Source organism: Mauremys mutica, chromosome 8, assembly GCF_020497125.1.
Source record: "Mauremys mutica isolate MM-2020 ecotype Southern chromosome 8, ASM2049712v1, whole genome shotgun sequence".
Taxonomy (NCBI): Eukaryota; Metazoa; Chordata; order Testudines; family Geoemydidae; genus Mauremys; species Mauremys mutica.
This window is the reverse complement of record NC_059079.1, coordinates 108711235-108732460: the sequence shown is the minus strand read 5'-3', so window position 1 is coordinate 108732460 and position 21226 is coordinate 108711235. Positions and strand designations below refer to the sequence as shown.

General features: G+C 39.8%; 1 protein-coding gene across 7 annotated transcripts in view; it reads left to right on the top strand.

The window, feature by feature from the left end:
* Nucleotides 1–21226, top strand: part of EBF1 (EBF transcription factor 1) — a 317339-nt gene that overhangs the window by 290283 nt on the left and 5830 nt on the right. For 4 of the 7 annotated variants that reach the window (XM_045028556.1, XM_045028555.1, XM_045028554.1 and 1 more), the window contains exons 12-15: nt 9225–9290; nt 9926–10103; nt 11983–12162; nt 16931–17125. In XM_045028556.1, coding sequence (XP_044884491.1) covers nt 9225–9290; nt 9926–10103; nt 11983–12162; nt 16931–17125 — 619 coding nt within the window. Of the gene's footprint in view, nt 1–9224; nt 9291–9925; nt 10104–11982; nt 12163–16930; nt 17126–17501; nt 17633–21226 lie in introns of those variants that run through there. The other 3 variants (XM_045028552.1, XM_045028550.1, XM_045028549.1) reach the window with 1 other exon arrangement.

Here is a 21226-nt window from a genome sequence, read left to right as displayed (position 1 = left end):
TGGTCAAACTTTTCAAAATTTCAAGTTTTTGACATTTCAGTTGGAAAAAAATCTTGACACTATTGGATAATTTTCATTACGTTTTTGGGGCTTTCATCTTGCCTGATAGCTGTCTGAAATATTTTGACGTTTGAAAAATATATATATATTATTTTTATGTATTTTGGAAAAGCAGTAAAAATTTCAAAACATTCCTGTGAAATTTGTTGTTGGTATTTTTTCAATCAACTCTGAGAGCGACTATAAAACAGTGATTGTTTCATTCACCACTGAAAATGGAGCCTTGTCTGGTATGAAATGTGATACCTATTTTCATATCACAGAGCCGTCAAGGGAACTATACTTTATCCAACTGAAATCAGCTGGCAGAAAGAATTTAATCAGAAAAATGTGAATGGTAATTGTGAATCATTTAAGAACACCTTACTAGATGCCCCAAAAGCCACAATTGAGGAAAAAGGCCACACTCGTTTAAAAAAAACAACAACCACCCAACCTGGTTTAGAGAATAAGTGAACGCAGCTATAAAAAAAACAAGTGTGTGTATATGTGTGTGTGCATATATATCACAAATGGAGGAAAAAAGGGAAGTTGATAGTAATGAATATGAATCAGAAGTTAGGAATTGTAAAAAAAAAATTGATAAGGGAAGCCAAGGGATACAAGGAGAAAGTTAAGGACAATAAGGAGGAGTTTTTAAAGTATATTGAAACAAAAATAATCTGGACAATGGTATTGGTCCATGACTAGATGAAAATGGTAGAACCATCAATAATGCAGAAAAGGTAGAAGTCTTCAATAAATATTTCTATTCTGTATTTGGGCAAAAACAGATGATACAGTCTCACTGAATGGTGATAACACTCATTCCATTCTACAAGTATCTGGAGGATATTAAACAGATGCTACTAAAGTTGGACATTTTTAAAGCAGCAGGTCCAGATAACTTGCATCCAAAAGGTTTTAAAAAGCTGGCTGAGGAGTTCACTGGACTCTTAAGGTTAATTTTCAATAAGTCTTGGAGCACTGGGGAAGTTGCAGAAGTCTGGACGAAAGCTACTGTTGTGCCAATATTTAAAAAGGGTAAATGGGATGACCTGGGTAATTATAAGACTGTCAGGCTAACATCAATCCCGGGCAAGATAATGGAGCAGCTGATACGGGACTTGACTGATAAAGAATTAAAGGAGGGTGATGTAATTAATGCAGATCAACAAGGCTTTATGGAAAATAGATCCTGTCAAACTAACTCTGAGATTACAAGTTTGGTTGATAAAGGTAATAGTGTTGATGTAATAGACGCAGACTTCTGTAAAGCATTTGACGTGGTACTGCGTGACATGTTTAAGGACGTATATTGGGCTGGGGGGAGGGAGTCTTTTGTTGCCGGTAAGCAAGAAAGTTGAAAAAGTCTTTTAACAACATAAGCTAGGAAGCACTTCACTGAAGTAGTTCTGCTTGAGCTAAAGCCTCTTTATGCCATAAAGGACTATTAAGTCCTTTGAACACATAGTTGTAAAATATAATTGTTACACATTTGGCATTTTATGCTTCCCTAGAAATTACCACTTGGTATCTACACCTAATCTACGTTCTTTCTTTTCATTTCAATTGGGTCTGAAGTGGTCCTTCATTGTAATGAGAATGCCCCTTTCGAGAGACTTTTTTCAATTATACTGATGATAAAATGTAAGTGAACGTACTCATTTGTAGGGGTTACGACTGAGCAGTGTTTTAACTGTAATGCTAAAACTGATCAACATTAATCCAGTCTCTATTTCAACATTTTTATGCACTCGCTCTGGGCAGAACATAGTGGAATATCATTGTAGGTCAAAATCTCACTGCTGCTTATTTTTCAGTTTTCATTCCACCATTAAAAGCTAACATGTACTCCAGCGCCTAACTAGAAACTCTTCTTATGGTAGATTTACAACCCCAAAACTCTTCACTGTTGGACCAAAAATGTGACAATTCCTCTCATCTTAGTACTTCACTCTTAAGTTATTTTTTTTCATTAAAACTGTTTTATGGGGATTTTAAATCAATTGCACATATGAGTTTATATCTTGTTTCTGGAAAATATCTAGTTAATCATACAGGTTTTTTATATCTACAGCAAATATTCATAAAGATAAATACACCAATAAAAACAAAATTCAAAAGATGAAATAATTAAGTAAAAGCCAATTGATATATAATTAACACTTTGAATGCTAGATAGCTATACTGATAGACACTAGCTGAGGATCTGGCCTTGTAATACTAATTATAATTAGATTCTTTTATAGACAGAAATCCAGTGAAGTGGACCACGTCACCCACTTCTGATTTGACCTGGATCGCCAGTATTTTAAAGGGGATTTGAACCTGGCCTCTTGGCGCAAACAGTTGTGCATGCAAGTGATAGAATAGAGATTTCAACCTACTTGATTTGCAAGTGAAAAGATGTTTCACGCACACAAAGAAGTTGATCATCTCTCTATATTCTACTATGTACACCTGAAAAATTACAAGCCTTTTTTGAAACTTTGGCCCCAAGTATTTTTCATAATTCTTTCTAATAGGATATAAAAATTGTTTCCAAGTAAGGATTGTGAAAGTACTAGCACTAGCCCTGTATTTTTAATCATTGTCTCACAATACAATGTCTAGACACTCACGATGCCATTCCTATCAAATTCTTTTTATGTTTGCGTAAGTCCATGCTCTCCAAATAATTCAAAACATTCTTATTCTTCCATAAAGGAACTTTGACAAGTTTCCAAAAATACACAGGGTATAGAATGATCAAGATAAGAGCAAGAGTAACAACACTTTCCCTTTTTTGCCACTCTCAACTGCAACTGTTTTCAAGGAATAGGAAAGTTATTACCATTGAGAGTAGCTGATTTAAGAGCTATCAGGAAATCTTACAGATGCAATAAGGAAAAGCAAACCTTAAAGCCTCAGTAAACTCAGTGACCAACATCCACTTCAAAATAGACTAGATGCCAATACAAATAGTTGGGGTAAATTTTCAAAGCAAGGAGGTTCAGAGCTGATTTTGCATTGTTTTGAAAATGTACATCTGCATGCATCACCCAGTGAATGCAAGTGCAATGCATTGTATGAAATGAATTTAAAATATACCTATTCAAATCCTTTGAATTTCAGGTAGAAAAAAGATTCTAAACTTCAGAAATACTTGATCCAATTATGCTTTCAGCTACACCGATGTAAATGAGGAATAATCCCCTTGCAGGCAATATAAGTGAGAATAGAATGAGGTCCACTGTATTCTGATGAGAGCTGGGCATTCCCTTCCAGGAAGATGGCTGTGTTCTGTGAGCCATTGAGTTTAACACTCATGGACTTACCCATTTTTGATTTGGACACCATTTACCTTGTGTTCCAGTGACCCACTAGAGGCACCCAAGGTTTCCCTCCTGGCAAATTAATCCTGGGATGGAAGATTGGATTGCATAATTAAGGAGATGGAGTTGTTGATAGAGTCCCTACCTTCTAGAGATTAGGGCTAGAGCTTTCTCTATAATATGAAAAATTGTTCTGTTTCCTAATCTTAGCAGTGTTTCAGACTGACATTCTATGGAGGGTATTCTTCTTTACTTCCTCGCAGTATGTTCTTTTCCTGATAATCAGGATAATCATCCTCTAGTTGATATTAAGCTGTACCTTTTTGTCTCAGACATATTTCTACCAGTTGACTTTCTTCCTCATTTGCCCTCTGGTCCTTATAGCAGCTATTCTGCGTTCACGTCTTCAGTGGGAAGACTCAGTTATGGAACATGGATGTATATCCCTGATTTTGTTTGTTCTTCAGTCAAGTTTTAGTTCAAGTGTGACTGTAACATCTACTCAAGGATATGTCCTGCCATTTTACACTGTTGTGTTTTTTATAGTTATAATCCCATTACATTGGCACATTCCCCTCATTTTTAAATGGATTAAATCTCTTTGCATTTTGAATTGCTTATACAGATGATTTTTCTTTTCACATGCAAATGTTGAAAACAATAAGATAAAGAAATGTGCACTAAGAGGCACTGAGTTCATGGACATCCATAGAATGGCAGCTGTAGTATGGCTTTGAGTCTCCTGAATGTTTAGCTAAAGGACTGGCAGTTCAGAACTGTGATGTTCTAACTGGCAGTCCTGTTGGCTGTCTACCCAAACATCATTTTTCTTTGGTGCGCCTTACCCAGAAAGGAGTTCTCTTGCTTTATAACTACATATCTCTCTCTCTCTCTCTCTCTCACACACACACACACACACACACACACACACACACACACACACACACACACACACACACACACACACACACACACACACACACACACCCTATGAACTCAAATGCATATGTAAGTTGTGAGGAAATAATACATCTATATACATATTTCTTTTAATCTAAAAACTGGTCTTATTGTAAGAGTATCCATAGTAAGCAGCATCTGCCACTTCAGCCATCACAAAATAGTAATAAATAATTAAGTATTTAATATTTATCATTTTAATCTGAAATTTCAGAATGTGACTTTTCAAGAGAAGAAGCTAATTGGCAACTTATACTCAGCATTTTAGCTCAGCATGTGGGTTTGTGCTGTCAGTCCCCGTGAAATAAGGAAGTTAGGAGGCAGAGCAATAGGTCAGAGATGAGTCGAGGAAGTATGAATGACATCATTATCCATGAGTAACCTCTCCGAAGATGAATGAGCGCTCTCTCGTATTACAATGCTAATAGAGCATTAGAAGGTGATATGATATCTAGACAACACATAAGATAAATGCCTCATGATTTGCTAGAACAGCTTTTTTTTGCAAGTACATAAATCCTTTGGTAGACTAAATAATACGATATGTGGCTGATGAGCATCATGTACAGTGGACAGCTCCTGCTGGACTAAATTCATGTGGCTCTAACAGGTCCCTCAAACATTCTGTAATTGATTTAGTTAGATTAAATATTTTTTTAAAAATGCTAAAAATACTCAAGAGTGCTCTGACATCAGTTAAACCCACAATCCACATTGGGATGGATATGTAATTCTTTTTACTAATTGCAACATTGTAAGCAGAGGTCATCAAGAATGGAAACACATCTTCCTTAACAGTGGCACGTACTGGTCATTATGATGAAATTTGACCCCAGTGAACCATATATGGAAAATATTATTCATTCTGAAGACAAGTGGCATAGCAGACAAAGCACTAGACTTTTTAATATGAGATTATAATTCAGTTTAAAGTGTGTGTCATGGTCTTGATGAATTCCTATTGGAGAGTTACTCACATCACAAGCTGCACAAATAAAGTTGGACAAGTGCTGTAGTATTCACTTTAGGTAAGTTCAGCCAGAAGTGGATTTAGTTTGAATTTAACATTCTGTGTTGCAAAAGCGCAGTCCTTCTGCTGTGATAATAAAATCCTTCCCGCAGTAATGTTGGACCGTGTAGCTACAGGGCTTCCAGGCCTGAGACTCTGCTGCTGTTCACATATGTAAACATGCCATCCCCCAGTATTTTCAAGAAGAAAGAGAGCTGAGAATGCGTTTGGTTTTGTTTAAAAACAAAAACACAACCACCCCATTGCATTTTTGTTTCACAAATTAAAAAATAATTCATCTGTGTTGACTTTTCCCTAAAATAGAAACCAGATTGCAATTTGGGGGCCCAAAGGGGAAGTTGGGTCTAGTTTAGATGGCATAGCCACCTGCAATGCTGGAATACAACGAGCTTCAGCTCTAATGTCATTTTTTCCCAGTTTGGTCATTTATTATTTTTCTAACAACAAAATTATGCTTATTTCAAAGAAAAGGCAAGAAAATCCTTATCCTGAAACAGGCTAATTTCTGTGTACTCATTTACTCCAAACCAAAAGCAGGGAGACTTTTAGAATAACAAGAAGAGTGACGCTTTCCTTACAAAGGCCTCCATAAATTAGATATTAGCTTTAGTCATATTCTGTCTCTCAAGAAATATTTTCACTTGCATATTCAAATAGAAGGCCCTTTAGATGATGCCCACTTACAGCATGAAAATCTAGGCTCCCAAGATGAGAGCAAAGAAGAATTTCAGTGAACAAAAGAGTATCTGGGACATCAACTCTTCACCCTATCATGAGATTTTGTTTTGTAGCGTGCCAGTCTCACTCTTTTTTCAATTAAAAAAAAAGAGTCCGTCTGTCATCACCACTGCAGTGGTAACATACAGTATCAAGTTGATTTTTAAAGACATAGATCTTTTATATTAGCTGTCCTTTTTATAATATCTTTTAGAAATTTAATCAATACATTTTAGTATTCTATATACTTTAAGTGCAACATACAATAAATATTGAAGTTTCATCTTAAACATGCTTTAGTCTTTAAATTGTTAAAACTGTAGTGCCCTTTCAATCTACTTACATAATGTCATAAAATATACATTTCAAGGTAAATGAAGTCAGCTACTTCAATTTAGTCCCTCAAACTGGTAGTAAATGAGAGGTTAACACTATGGTGCCAAACCCATTATTGAGTAAATTTAGCACCTTGGACAGCTCTGTAAAATCTTTATTGCTTTCCTGACCTGCTCGTCATGTTCTGTCTATGTGTTCGGTGGCTCTCAGCTCTGATTGAAAGGCAATATATTAGATCCTGAACACAAACATGCTCGGGGGCTAGTTCACTGTGAGCGTAATGACATGGAGGTGAGAACAATTTTCTGGTCACTGCAATCCAAGCACCTTGCAAGGTCTGTTATTCTAACTTATCGAGGATTTTTGGGGCTCCTCTGTATTTGAAATAATCACTTTAGCACCATTGGTAATTTAAGCAGATCTGAAAAAGTTTCAATGGCATAAAACAAAAACAAGTTAATATCTTAAAAATATATATAGTAGCATTGAAGACGAATTTGTGTGTTTAGGAGCCATGGTCAGTTCTGGAGTAGAAGAGACCACTACCTGACAAAGGAGCTTTTGTGTAACATCCGCCTTGTGTAATCTGAAAATGTCAGATACAAGGAAAGGCTTTTATTGTGTGAAAATGTTGTTAAAAAAAGCATGAAGCTCACATTTACAGACTCTGGAGATGCTATAAAAATAATCTGGGACGAGCTGGAAATGTTCAGTGCCACTTGTCAAATGTACTTCAATAAGTCATGATGAAAATTAATTTTATTTACATGCAATATGATATGGCATCAAATAACTTCCAATTCCTTAATAGTGGGAACACATTTCACATTACATGATGTAGCAATAAGATCTCATGTTTTGAGCTTTGCACTGGCCTTCCTCCACTACCTCCCAATCTCTGCTCAGACTCGATCCAAAGGATTTTTAGCTCAGCATTACATAGATGATCAAGATGGGTTGTGGGGAGATTGACTAATTTTTAATTATTTGGCATAGTGACATATTAGGCTACAGACATTACCCAAACAGTTTGAAGACTCTGTATTGCTTCCTGATTTTTGAATTAGGGCTGGAAAAGACAAAATTCGACAAGAAGATCTTTAGTTTGAATCTTTAATGCAAGGCAGATAAGGGTGGTCAATTTTTTAGAGGCTCTGTTAAAACTCTCTCTGTATACTAGTAAATTATTAATTCCCATGGCCAAACAACACAAACAGGACAAAGGCTGTAGCTGCCTAACTGTTAGAAAATTATTTCAAATGTCTTGATTCAAAATCCATCAATTATATAATGCACTTCGCTTCATGTATGAAAAATAATTGAAATGTGTGCTTTGGAAAGGGGATGTATAGCAACTTAAGGCAAGCCTAAATGTTTACCGGGAGTTCAAAAAACCTCCATCTCATTTTTGAATTTAGGACATTATATATGTCATATGTAGTTACTGCCGTATGACAACTGTTTTATCTTATATTATAGATAATTTAAAATTGAAAAAAATGCTAATATGCATCTAAAAGCTTGTCATTTGAAGAGTTGTTCGACGATTTCTGAAGAGGTTATGGTGACAGCAAAATGAATGCAATTATATCTATTTTCTGATCAGAGTGTACAATATATGCTACATTACTGCTCCTTTTTGGTATAAAATATAGCTATTGTGTAAAATATTTTAAGTTAAACTTTTTTAACTTTACACAGAAGTATTAAAAAACCCTAAGAATTGGTGCTGCATCTATATTTGTAAACCTCCTGCAGAAATATATATTTGGATGCGGCTTCGTGTTTCTATATTCAATAAACACTCAGCTATGGGGAAAAGCAGAAACATCATTTGTATTTAAGAGTGTGAGCACGGGTAGGTTTTTTTCAGACCAATAGAGATCTGCTGGATATTCTGACATCATATAGAAGAAGATTTCCTTTGGTCTAAATTTTGCAGATGCAGTTAAAAATTTTCTTTCAGGCTTGTTAGCCTGACTTCTTGCATGCTTAAAAATATAAACAAAGGAGACATGGTATTACCCAGATGTCAGTAGAAAATACTAAAGAAGCAACAGAGTTTGAGAGAGGAAGAAAGAAGAGTTCTTCCTAAAACATATCATCATAGAGAACCACAACAACGATAAACAAAGGAGCAGATGGAGAAAGTGACAAACAAGGAAATTAAAGGTAGAGTTATACCCAAAATTCAGAACCAGCTCCTGGATTGTTTTAAATTATGCTTCTATGTAGGGAATTCTGCCAGCAGTCCCTTCTCAGCCCTGCTCTGTCTCTCCATAATATTGTTGTGCAGCCCTTGCACATACATGATCATGACTGTGGCCCATAACATCAAAACCATAGAAGTTGAATGTTACATTATCAGTAGCACAGGACTGATTGGATCTCCTTTGACTGTGGCCTGTCTGATAAGGTCACAATTCCTGTGATACGCAATTAAGAATGAAATAAACACATCTAAGGGATGCATAACATGCTCTGAATGACATTGATTGCAGTAATCTAGTAAATGACCTCAGGATTGTATTCTGCAATAAATCTATGAGTGGTTTATAGTGCAGATGGCAGAGACAATTGAGTGATGTATTTTATTTTGCAGCATCAATGAGACTCACCCTTTTGACTTGATTAAGCATGTGTGTGAATAGGATGAACTAGTGATTTAACACTATTCGATGTTTGCTGAGTTGTTGCTTGCAAAGACTCCCTGGTTGGAAAAAATAACGCAACCGATACAACAATATAAAAAGATTCTAACTAGCTGCTTTTCCTACATTGTGTTTATTGAATTCAAAGGAGCACATCTGGTTTTATATTGACAGGAAGTGATACTGAAGAGGGCTGCTGATTTAGTGGAAGCGCTCTATGGTATGCCACATAACAACCAGGTAAATGTATTCTATTGGAGCAACTCTAAAACCTGAATGAGCTTTGGTGCGGGACTGATGGCTAAGGGTATAAGCATGTTATTAGAGCATGAGAGGAGGACAAATGGATGAGAGAACATAACATTTTGGCCGGTTGGTGTTTGGGTCTGGGGAGTGAAGTGTGTGAATTTATTGCTCATATAAGCAGCTGCCTTCCCAGCCATGGAGAGTTTTATCCCAGGTTGCCAGAAATCGTATAATTTGGGCAGCAGCATAGTAAGATTCTTGCCCTGCCACTGTGATCTGCGGTGCCTTGCCCCTGAGTAGTTTAGGCTCTATTCCTGTTCAGTCTTTGGCCTCTAAAAATCAGGGTGCCATTGTTTTTGTGATGTGCCAATTGTCTTTGCCCACTGGGAAGTGGACCTGGACTGAGACTTCCAACTCCTTTCCCAGAGAGGTCAGTATGTCTCATCAGACGTTAACAATGTTCTGTCATTAACTATCTGGGTGGAGTCAGTCCACTGATTTAGAAACAAACCACCCAATCTGAGCCTTTGAGCCATCCGTTATCTAGTACATTTAACAGAACACATCTCCTTGCATTTGTTGGACGATAATTTGACAATCCTTTTTATTTGTTCCTTTCCCTTCTCCAGGAAATAATTCTGAAAAGAGCAGCGGATATTGCAGAAGCTCTCTACAGTGTTCCCCGCAATCACAACCAGCTCCCAGCACTTGCTAACACATCAGTCCATGCAGGGATGATGGGAGTGAATTCCTTTAGTGGTCAGCTAGCAGTCAACGTCTCGGAAGCCTCACAGGCCACCAATCAGGGTCAGAGAAAGAAATAGCTGCTTCTTTGTATGCACCCTATGCTGACAAATGTCAGAGGATCAGGCACTAAGGATGTAGGTCAATCAAGAACTGGTTATTCTGCACTAGGCAAGGAGCATGCCTAGTGAATGATTCTCTTGCATATTCCATGCATGATTTTGTCAAGGGATAATAGATTGCTTAATAACTTTGCCCCCAGCTCCGGAAAGCACTTATGCAATGCTTTCCCGACACGGGATGATTTCTTGAATTGGGGCCTTAAAAAATGTTTCCTTACAATGAAAGAATATCCCTTCAGTATTTGCATTATGTAAGACCCACTTTGGGGACTATTTTTAAAATTGTGATCAAATTTTGAAACTTAAAAAAAATCAGGCAAGATTTTTAAAGACATTTTCTGGACAGTTCCCTCTCCCCCTCCCCCTCTTTCAATTGGCTGAAGAGCGAAGATAATCGTTTTTTAATTTAAAAACATTCTCACATTTTGTCAGATTCAAAAAAGTATTTGTGCAAATGATTTCACAGTTCCCTCTCCCACTTTTTGACCAGTTCTCCCAATATGAAGTTTGGAATATATTTTGGTGGTAACACCAGTAAAAGGGGGTGTTCTCCTGGAAGGTTGAAAGATCAGTTTACATTACATTAATATATATGTATAACTTTAGAATGTAACATACTTTCTACCAAGGCACCCTGGGACAAGCAGCAACATTTGGGTTTTATCTCTCAGAAGTGGAAATGAATTTTGTATGTTCTAGTATAGTTGGGTCTGAAAACTAATCCTACATCCAGACATGATTTCCCCAACCCTGTTGCCCACAATTCTGTGGAAATTCGGAGCTGGATCTGGATTTAAACTTTGCAGCTAATTTCCATCTCTACCATTAATTCAGATATCTTAGAACTTTGGAGAATTCATTTATCTAGGTCTTACGCCCTACATTTAAAAGTGGCTAGAGACACTTTAAAGGGACACTTTAAAGGGGTTTGCGGTTTTGGAGGGCACCCAGAACATTCAGAAAATGAGTCCTTTTAACTTGTGTCAAATTGGGCACTCAAAATTGCTGCTCACTTTTGAAAATTGTGGCCAAATGTATACACCAACTCCGCAGAATCATAGACCTTAAGGTCAGAAGGGACCATTATGATCATCTTGTCTGACCTCCTGCACAACACAGGCCACAAATTTCACCCACCCACTCCTGTAACAAACCCCTAACCAATGTCTAAGCTATTGAAGTCCTCAAATCGTGGTTTAAAGACTTCAAGGTGCAGAGAATCCTCCAGCAAGTGACACTTGCCCCATGCTGCAGAGGAAGGCAAAAAAACCCTAGGGCCTCTGCCAATTTGCCCTGGAGGAAAATTTCTTCCTGACCCCAAATATGGCGATCAGCTAAACCCTGAGCATGTGGGCAAGACTCACCAGCCAGACACCCAAGAAAGAATTCTCTGTAGTAACTCAGATCCCACCCCCTCTAACATCCCATCACAGACCATTGGGCATATTTACCTGCTAATAATCAAAGATCAATTAATTGCCAAAATTAGGCTGTCCCATCATACCATCCCCTCCATAAACTTATCAAGCTTAGTCTTGAAGCCAGATATGTCTTTTGACCCCTTGGAAGGCTGTTCCAGAACTTCACTCCTCTGAGTGAAACCTTCCTCTAATTTCAAGTCTAAACTTCCTAATGGCCAGTTTATATCCATTTGTTCTTATGTCCATCTCTGATCTCCTACCAACAACCCCTGAAGAATAAGCCTGATGTATTTTACTGTAGTTTGCATCATCTGTCTTAGTTTTGCAGATTTTGGGAACGGAGGGGGGAGGGTGATGTTTAGAAATACTTCTCTTTAACCTTTTCCCCTCTCCAAAAAGGTTTTACTCGCAACTCAAGCAGTGTGTCACCTCATGGGTATGTGCCAAGCACCACCCCTCAGCAGACAAACTACAACTCCGTCACAACAAGCATGAACGGCTATGGGAATGCTGGAATGTCAAATTTAGGTGGTTCTCCAACCTTCCTCAATGGATCTGCTGCCAATTCTCCCTATGCCAGTGAGTATCATACGACACTTCTGCATTTTGCACTTTTTCATTAGAATGAAATGGCGACTCTTCTGCACTGTGCAATAGTTAGATGCTATTCTGGTCTCCCTAAGTCACTGGCCTTTTGAAGCACTTTTTAGTGTTGCCATGAGTGCACTGCTCTACTTTATTATTATTATTATTATTATTATTTGGGAGAACGTGCAGGGTTGAAAAAGAATAATATCTCTCACGACTGAGAGTTTCAAAACTTTCTTTGCATCTTGTAAATAACAACACACCCCCTTAAACGCTGCTAATTCTAGAAAACGGAGATCACGTAAATGACTTCATGTCTGCTGGATTTTGTCAAAACTTGTAGCCTCAATACTGAGCTTGTTATTTGGGGAGAAGGGAATTTGAGACTATTTGCTAAGTGAAACCTAATTTGTTCCAACAGTAAGGTATCAAAGTCAGAAAAGATAGATCCTGTAACTTTGGCAAGGGTTGGTATTTATCGGTGTAAATAGTATGCGAACACCCCTCTCGGCAATTATTAATTGCTGTTGGGCCGCATCTTGAGGCCGTAATTCACTGTTTTTGTTGTTCCTCAGTATTATATTGACTTCACTTGGGACTGAGTAAAATTTGAGCAAGATTCTCAGAATTCAGCTTATTTTTATTAAGCGTTTCTAGAGTGCCACAGAGATACAAAGCATGGAAAAGCGCATGTTCCATGCTCTAACGAGCTTACAGTCTGAGCTTCCAACACTGCAAACGTTTATGCACAGGACTGACTTTATGCCCATTGACTTCAAAAGAGCTACTCAAGTGTGTAAGATTCAGCATGTTGGCAAGTGTAAGCGATTTCGTAAATGTAACTACTCATGTGCATAAGACAGGATTGGGGCCTGATCTTGCAAAACCATATGCATATGAGTAGTAGAAACTAATGGGAGCTGCCCAGTTCACCCACCCTTACACACATTGTGTAGTAGCTTACTCTGTGAGTAGTTCCGCTGGCATCAGTGCAAACTCAGTGAAAGAACAGGTCTGTAAGGACTAGTCATGCAAGTGAGATTTTGTAGGGTCAGATCCTAACATGTTCTGTACATGTGGGATGCTAAATATATCAACATGTATAATTCTAAAGTTATCTGACATTCAGAATGACAGTTAATTATATTGAAATGCATGCAGTGATTCCAGATTTGAAAGGGACCTAATAACAATTCAATTTGAAAATATTGACCTCGGCTTCTTAGCTTCCCAATATTTAGAAAAAAATGTTCTCCTACAAACCTAGCACTTTGTAACCGGGGAATCTCCAATCAGTATTACTTCATTACTCTGATAACAATGGAATCTTTAATGTTACAAATTTTCTTACTTGTTAACCTGGATTTCCTATAATAGAACCTGTATGCTCTGAATTCATAATGCAACATGATTAAAAAGGCATCTTTTTTGGAAACAGATGCCTGTAACCCATTAAAAATACTCCGGCAATTTATTATTTCATATTTATGAATGAAGCCTTCTTTGGAGTAAGACTTCACTTCTCAGTCCTGATTGTTTGCTTTATTCTGTTTTTATTTTCCGGGGGGTTTGTGGTAGATGTGTCATTCTGTTAATATCTAATCCATTCAATCAGAAAATGTTTCAATCATGACCTGAAAATTAAAAGGTGGCATTCTTAATTAAATCAATAAACTAATTGTTGGATAGTAGCAATTCAATTTAGGTGCTTTGATTGTTCTTCCTTAACAAGTGCTTGCAGACACCAAGTGACTTCAGACTAGATTGTATCTGTCAGACTGTAAAACTTTGAACATTTAATTTCCATTAATTGATTTCCTCAGTGTTTCACAAATATGATATCCGATTCTCATATAGGGACTCAGATGGGATGATTTTTATCTGCATGAATGCAAATAAAATAATAATCCAAAACCCAGCTGATTTGAATTTTCTTCCTATAATATTTAATTATTCATAAACCACTCATGTTCATAAATAGTTTCTAAACCAGATGAACAATAAGAATAAGGAATCCCACTGGTAATAGGTCCCTTTCTGTTTTGGTTCAAGGCTGGAGTCCAATAATACTGTATTAACTGGAATTGTTTGGATGTATTTTTATGAAAACAAACTCCCTACATGATAAATCCATGACCCAAAGACATTAATTGCATTATACAGTAAATCAACAGGATTCCAAGTACTCAGCCATTTAAAAATCAAACCTCCTTTGTGTCAACTTTGCAATGTAAACAGGGGGTGTTTAAAAATCAGACACATCTGAATAAGTTGCCTTCATTTAAAAATATTCTAAACCTGTTCATAAACCCTGAAGACATCTATTTACTCCCATAAGTGGGGCAAGATGTTGAGCTGATATAAATCAGAGTAGCTCACTTGAAGACAATTGAGCTACACTGATTTACACCAGTTGAGCATCTGGCCCATGGCTCTGAATGAAAATGTAGCATTCTCGATATCCAGACTGTGGTCACAGATCCACCAGGAGGTTTTCTTGACTTGGCTATCATAAAAGTAAGTCCCTGTTTTCAGTATCCTAAATATCACCCAACATATGATTTGTTAATCCAACCCTTCCCCTTATACCATCCCGTCCTCCCACTGTGCCATCCTAACCCACCCACCCATTGGCCAGATGAAAAATATGAATAAATGTTTGTGATGCTGTGTATTCTGATGATGGCCCTGAGAGGAGTCCAATGGGGTCCAGAGAAGAAGGCGGCTTCCCAAAGCTGATTGACACTTTGAAGCTAGAAAACAGCCTGATTTCGGCATTTATAAATGAGAATGCACCATCACAGGACCCACAGGTCATCTTGAGACAGGCTAGGTGGAATTCACTTATCGGGATGGCAAAGAAGGTACACTTGGGAAGCAGGATTTACAGGGGTGATACCCACAATGAGACAATTGCATTATGCAATTACTACCACATCTTACATAGGATAGAGTGGGACTGGGAAAGGTTCAGAGAATGACAACAAAGATGATCAAGGGTATGGAACTGCTTCCCTACAAGAGATTAAAAAGATTAGGACCGATCAGCTCAGAAAAGAGACGTCTACAGAGCGATATGCTAGAGGTTCATAAAAATCATGAGTGGTGTGGAAAAAGTGAATAGAGAAGTGCTATTTACCCTTTCCCAGAAAACCCCAGGGTCACCCAATAGAAATTAATAGGCAGCAGGTTTAATACAAAGTGCTTTTTCACACAACTAACCTGGGGCAATCATCGCCTTGGGATGTTGTGGTGGCCAAAAGTATACATGGATTCAAAAAAGAACTGGAGAAGTTCATGGAGGACAGGTCCATCACTGGCTGTTAGCCAAGATGGTCAGGGACACAACCCCATACTCGGGACAACCCTAAACGTCTGACTGCCAGAAACCAGGAGTAGAAGACGGTGTGGATCACTCCATAATTGCCCTGTTCTGCACACTACCCTGAAGCTTTGGCAGAGGATGCTGTTGGAGACAGGATACTAGGTAAGATGGACCATGGGTCTGACCCAATATGGAAGCTGTTATGTTTTTATGTTCTAGTTCCAAGAATCAAAAAGAGTAAACATAAATAGATGAAGCTATGACAGCAGCCATCTTGCGGTTTCAGCAGCCTCCATGCTGCCTATAGCTCAATTAACTTTTAGAATCTACTGAAAGTCACTTCTGCCGTGACCCCTCCTGACCCAGAGAACAAATCACAAGTCAGGAGACTCGTTTAACTCTCCACCCTCTTAATAGCACTTTTTCACCCCCAACCCATCCAATGGGAATAACAGAAAAATCCCAGCCACTGGTGCTCTGCAGCTGACTCTTGTCAAATAGGTTGGTTGGGTGCCACAAGCTCTGATCTTCTGCAGGTTTTATGAAACACTGCAGATCTTTCCAGACCCATTTAGCTGCAAAAATGGGCTGCCTTCAATGCGGGTATCCCAGTCCAGTTGAAAGGCTTGGACTTTCCAAATAAGAACTAGCTCCAAGTTTCCATTTAAAATACTATACTGTCCCTTCAGCGATTGAACTGGTATGATCTGCCACATTAAGTAGGTCCTAAAGATTTGTCCCAATCATAGCTAAAGTAGCTTAAAAATAATAAAGTAATGTGCTGGATGAAAAGGAAGAGTCTATCACACCAACAAGAATGATGTTTAAGAACATAAGAACGGCCACACTGGGTCAGACCAAAGGTCCATCTAGCCCAGTGTCCTGTCTTCCGAAAGTGGCCAATGCCAGGTGCCCCAGAGGGAATGAGCAGAACAGATAATCATCAAGTGATCCATCCCCTGTCACCCATTCCCAGCTTCTGGCAAACAGAGGCCAGGGACACCATCCCTGCCCATCCTGGCTAATAGCCATTAATGGACTTATCCTCCATGAATTTACCTAGTTCTTTTTTAATCCTGTTATAGTCTTGGCCTTCACAACATCCTCTGGCAAAGAGTTCCACAGGTTGACAGTGCATTGTGTGAAGAAATACTTCCTGTTGTTTTAAACCTGCTGCCTGCTAAGATTCATGATCAAGTACTAGGCAGTAAGGCCTGTGAGATTTACAGTGGTGATCGCCATACACTATGTGCCAGATTTTCAGAAGTGCTGAGAACGCGGGACTCTAACTGAAGTCAAGGGGAGATGTGGATGGTCTCAGGGTCTTTTGAAATCAGGACCTGTGCATCCTGGAATCAGGAATCTTTTCTTCTCAGTGTCTGCTTGTGAATTCACAGTGTAAGAAATGCTTGGTTTTGGGTTTTTTTCCTCTAGTCGTGCCATCAAGTCCAACAATGGCCTCCTCCACTAGCCTCCCATCAAACTGTAGCAGTTCCTCTGGGATTTTCTCCTTCTCACCAGCCAACATGGTCTCAGCGGTGAAACAGAAGAGTGCGTTTGCCCCTGTCGTGAGACCGCAAACTTCCCCACCTCCCGCTTGCACCAGCACCAATGGCAATAGCCTGCAAGGTAGGTGAGATCAGCACGGGGAGGAAGATTGCTCCTCATGAAACCGCAAGGTTGCAGCGCTACATTACGCACAGCATTTAATTAGGTGTTTAATTAGATGTTGGCAGAGGGGATGGAGCTTGATGGGACTGTCGTGGTCTCTGGCCTATAGTGTACTCCTGTAAAGAGTAACTGGAATCTATCCCCATCCCCCTGTGCCTAGCAGGTGACTGGGAACACGCCCTTTCTTTAACTCTACTAATCCTACTGAATTTAGATGCTATGGCTTTAAAAGCACCGATCTAGTGTTGTGATAAAAACGAGAACTATTTCCGCTTACTAATACCATCCTTTTTCTTTCTTTCCTCTCTTATTCCCTGTTGTCGTCCATTATCAGACCAGTCTTTTGTGGACTCTAGCAAGTACTCCACTGCAGGGTCTCTCCAGGGGCTGGCCTTCTCCTGAAGTACGTCACTCAATCTTCCCTTCCTTTTTTTTTTCTTTGTCATCGTACTCTTATGCAGAAATCCTTCTGACTCCGCAAGAGCTGTAGGGCGTCACGGCACATACACAGCTGCAAAGCTTGGTGCATATGTTTGCCTTTAATAAATACAAGGCGCATTCCTAACTAAAAGCAGCATTTCCCAATTTACTGCATAACGGGACAAACTGCTCCTTGTGATTAATGGACTGCACGTAAACCAATTAATCTCCTAAATGATGCAGTGTCCCTTTGAAAGCCTCTTTGGCCGTTGGTAATACAGGAGCTGCTTCTTTTCTATGTCCCTAGTTCTCTAATTCAAAAGTATACGAATATGGTTACCTAAGTCCGAAATCGTGTTCGTGCACACTGTGGGAACGGGAGATTAAACTCCAGTCAGCACTGGGGATGCTGTAGGAAACCGAACTGCCCATTTCATTGTTTGCTGCGACGTACTGTACAATGTGGTGCCGAACCCTCTCTTATAATTACTGTACGCCACGTTAGCATGCTGAGACGTATACGTGTTCATGCTCACTCAGACCGAGGGGGTTTCATACGCAGATGCAGCCAACTGTCTCAGGCTATGCCAGAGGTGGAAAGGTTTTCTGATGCATGCTGTACTTTAGACCTCAGGTTTGGGCATTTTCCTTTCCACGTGCCTGTGCAAGTCCGATAAAGAGTACTGAGCGGAGAATAAACCCTTTAGTCACTAAACCCATTTCACTTAGGGCTTGTTTCGGAATGATCTATTCAAAATGTGTGTAATGTCCTAAAGTATCTGCGTGCCATGCCACAGCTTCTGTCATTCCAAAGGGGAGAGATGCTTGCCTCGCAATCAGAGCTGAGATGGCATCATTCACAAAATAAAATCTATATGCATGTGGAGTGGGAAGAATTCATTCATAAAATCCGGCATCTATCATGACTAAAGATAAGCATTGCATTCAGTGTACTTTAGACTGATAAATTGGGGGTATAAATCCTTATGCTGAAATAAGTAGTTATAAGGCTAGAACATATGAATTAGTAGGTTTTTTGAAGTGTCAGTCAAACCCCTCATTTAACACGTTAGAAACAAAACAACCAGGTTTTTAATCGACAGCGAAACCTTGGCTCACAGAAAATGTGCTCTTTTTAAAAATCCATCATTGCCAGTGACCTGCAGATTTGAACAGCATTTATTTGCAACGGCATCAGCTAGCCCTATTTAGCCTTGTGAATAAAAATTGGAAACCGATAGTTGGCTCACATGGGCTTTTGAGAGTGTTTGTGTTTCTTCTGTCCCTCCCCCGCTTGCTTTGGAGTGGGGACAGAGAATGAGCAGCAGGAGGTTTTTAAAAATCATTGTTTTTCACTTCATCACACACGGAATTCCAGATTTCACCTACTGTATTATGAAAAGCAATTATGGAATGAGCTTAGAGCACTGGTCGCAGTTGGGGATTGCTGATTGCCGCCTCGTTATGTCACATCCAGAAAACAGACCGATCTAAGTATGTCCCCTAATTTGTATTTAGCAATTCAGTTTCATAATAGGAATAAGACACCAAGAGAAACGGTTCATTTCTAGGGCACCACTGAACTTCTTGGTGAGTTAGACACACGGCCTTTAGCCCTGTGCCTTATGACACCACCCGAGGCATGCAATAATCACTCAGAAATGCACTGCCTGTTGTGTCTTATTGCTTAAATAAACAACCATGTATAAGGAGGCTGTCTTATCTCTCTTGGGCTTCTGGTTACACTAGAAAGCAATCAAGCTTTGCTTATGTAGCTGAAGTCACTAGAACTGCAGCCATGCTGATCTGTTGTTCTCTTTGCCGAGCAATTTTGTAAAACTCAAAATACATTATTTCTGTAATTTGCTAACAGCAGATACAAATGAGCATGGGATGGGCAGAAATAATGCCCATGTATAGGGTCTGTTCCTCTCTCTCCTTTAGAGGAGGTCTGATCTCATACCTACAGCATTTCCCTCTGATCTCTCCTTTTTTCAGAATTGATGGCATGCTGCAGTTGAGAGAATTTACATGGCCCTGTAGACGTAGCACTTAAGGAACAAAAGTAGCATGATCTAAATGAGGACCTGGCAGAATGGAAATGCCAAGGCTTTTAGGCAGAAAAGATGTCGTTTTCTCTATTTGACTTGTAATTTAATTCAGAATATCAGAGCTCCTCAATAAGAATAATAATAGTGATGCCTTGAAAACCTGATGTACTTGTGTATCATTTCACTTCCAATGGCACCAGGTGCATCTCTTGCATTAATCTATGGGGAAATTGAACAGCCCTAGAGTGAGGAGTTGTCATTATTTGCATAAGGCTCAGTTGTGGCGTTCCCACAAGTCCCCACTATGGGGCTGCACATAGTGGTGCTGCTCCAGGAGGAGACCAGACTCAGAGAGATGTGATTTTGTCTCTGGGTTCCCCCCTTGCTCCTGGGGATGCAGTAACCTGCATTAGACCTTCCCCTGGCACAGATTACTTACCCTTCAGCAGCAGCTCAGCTTGCTAGCTAGAGTTGGGGGCGGCGACAGAGTCCCCACTCCCTCCTCTTCCCCTCAACTTCCCCCCACCCACTTAGGAAGAGGCGTTACGGCTTCCACTGAGGCTGCTCTCACCCCTGTACTTAGCTGAGCCAAGAGGGCCTTACAACCCCCACCCCCTCCTCCCAGTTCCCACCAACGTGCTCTTCTTTCAGGACTTTCGTCCATAGATCCCGAAGTGCTTCACAAAGGTAGTAAATATCATTGTCCCCATTTATACAGATCGGGAAACTGACTTGCCCAAAGTCACTGACCCGTAGAACATAGGTCTTCTAAGTCCCAGTCCAGTGGCCCACGTTAATCCCCCACATGTGCACATAGGGTGAATCACAATCTCACCCTTAACTGGGGCCCTGTTATCACCTACCTGGGTGGGAGGGGACTGGAATTCCCTAGAGTTTCCATTTCCTCAGACCCAACAAATGTCAGAGAATCCACAAGAGGCTTCCTGGTGGAGATGGCTGCTGGATAGATCCTTCATCTCCCTCTCCTGCATGGTGGCAGCATGGTCTTTCCATGGCTCCCTATGCCAGAAGGAGGGGAAGATGGGACCTTGTCTGATGAGGCCTAAGAATACTTTATGGCATCTTTTCCATCCATCTTTATAGCATCTTTACCATCCATGATTTTTAGGCCCAACTTGTCCCCATATAGAGGGCTGGAAACTCCATGAAGTTCCCCATACCAAGTTGTGAACATGTTCCATGGGTGGGGCAAGTTTTCCCCAGCCCCACAGAAGGAATGATGTTGGAGAGTTCAGCCCCCAAACCCACAGATCCACATAGATTAGGGAGACCAGACGTCCCGATAAAATTGGGACTGTCCTGATTTTGAGGCATTTGTCCCGCGTCCCAACCAGAGTACGGTCGGGACGCCATTTGTCCCGATATTTTGTCTCCTGGTCGTCGTCGGCAATTCGGCAGAGAGTCCTTCAGTCGCGGACGGTCTTCAGCGGTATTTCGGTGGCGGGTGCTTCTGTCTTTGGCAGCAAGGTTTATTATCGCCGCCGAAATACCGCCGAAGACCGTCCTGAAGGGCTCTCCGCCAAATTGCTGCCGAACTCCCGGACAGGTGAGTGTTTTTAAAAAAAAA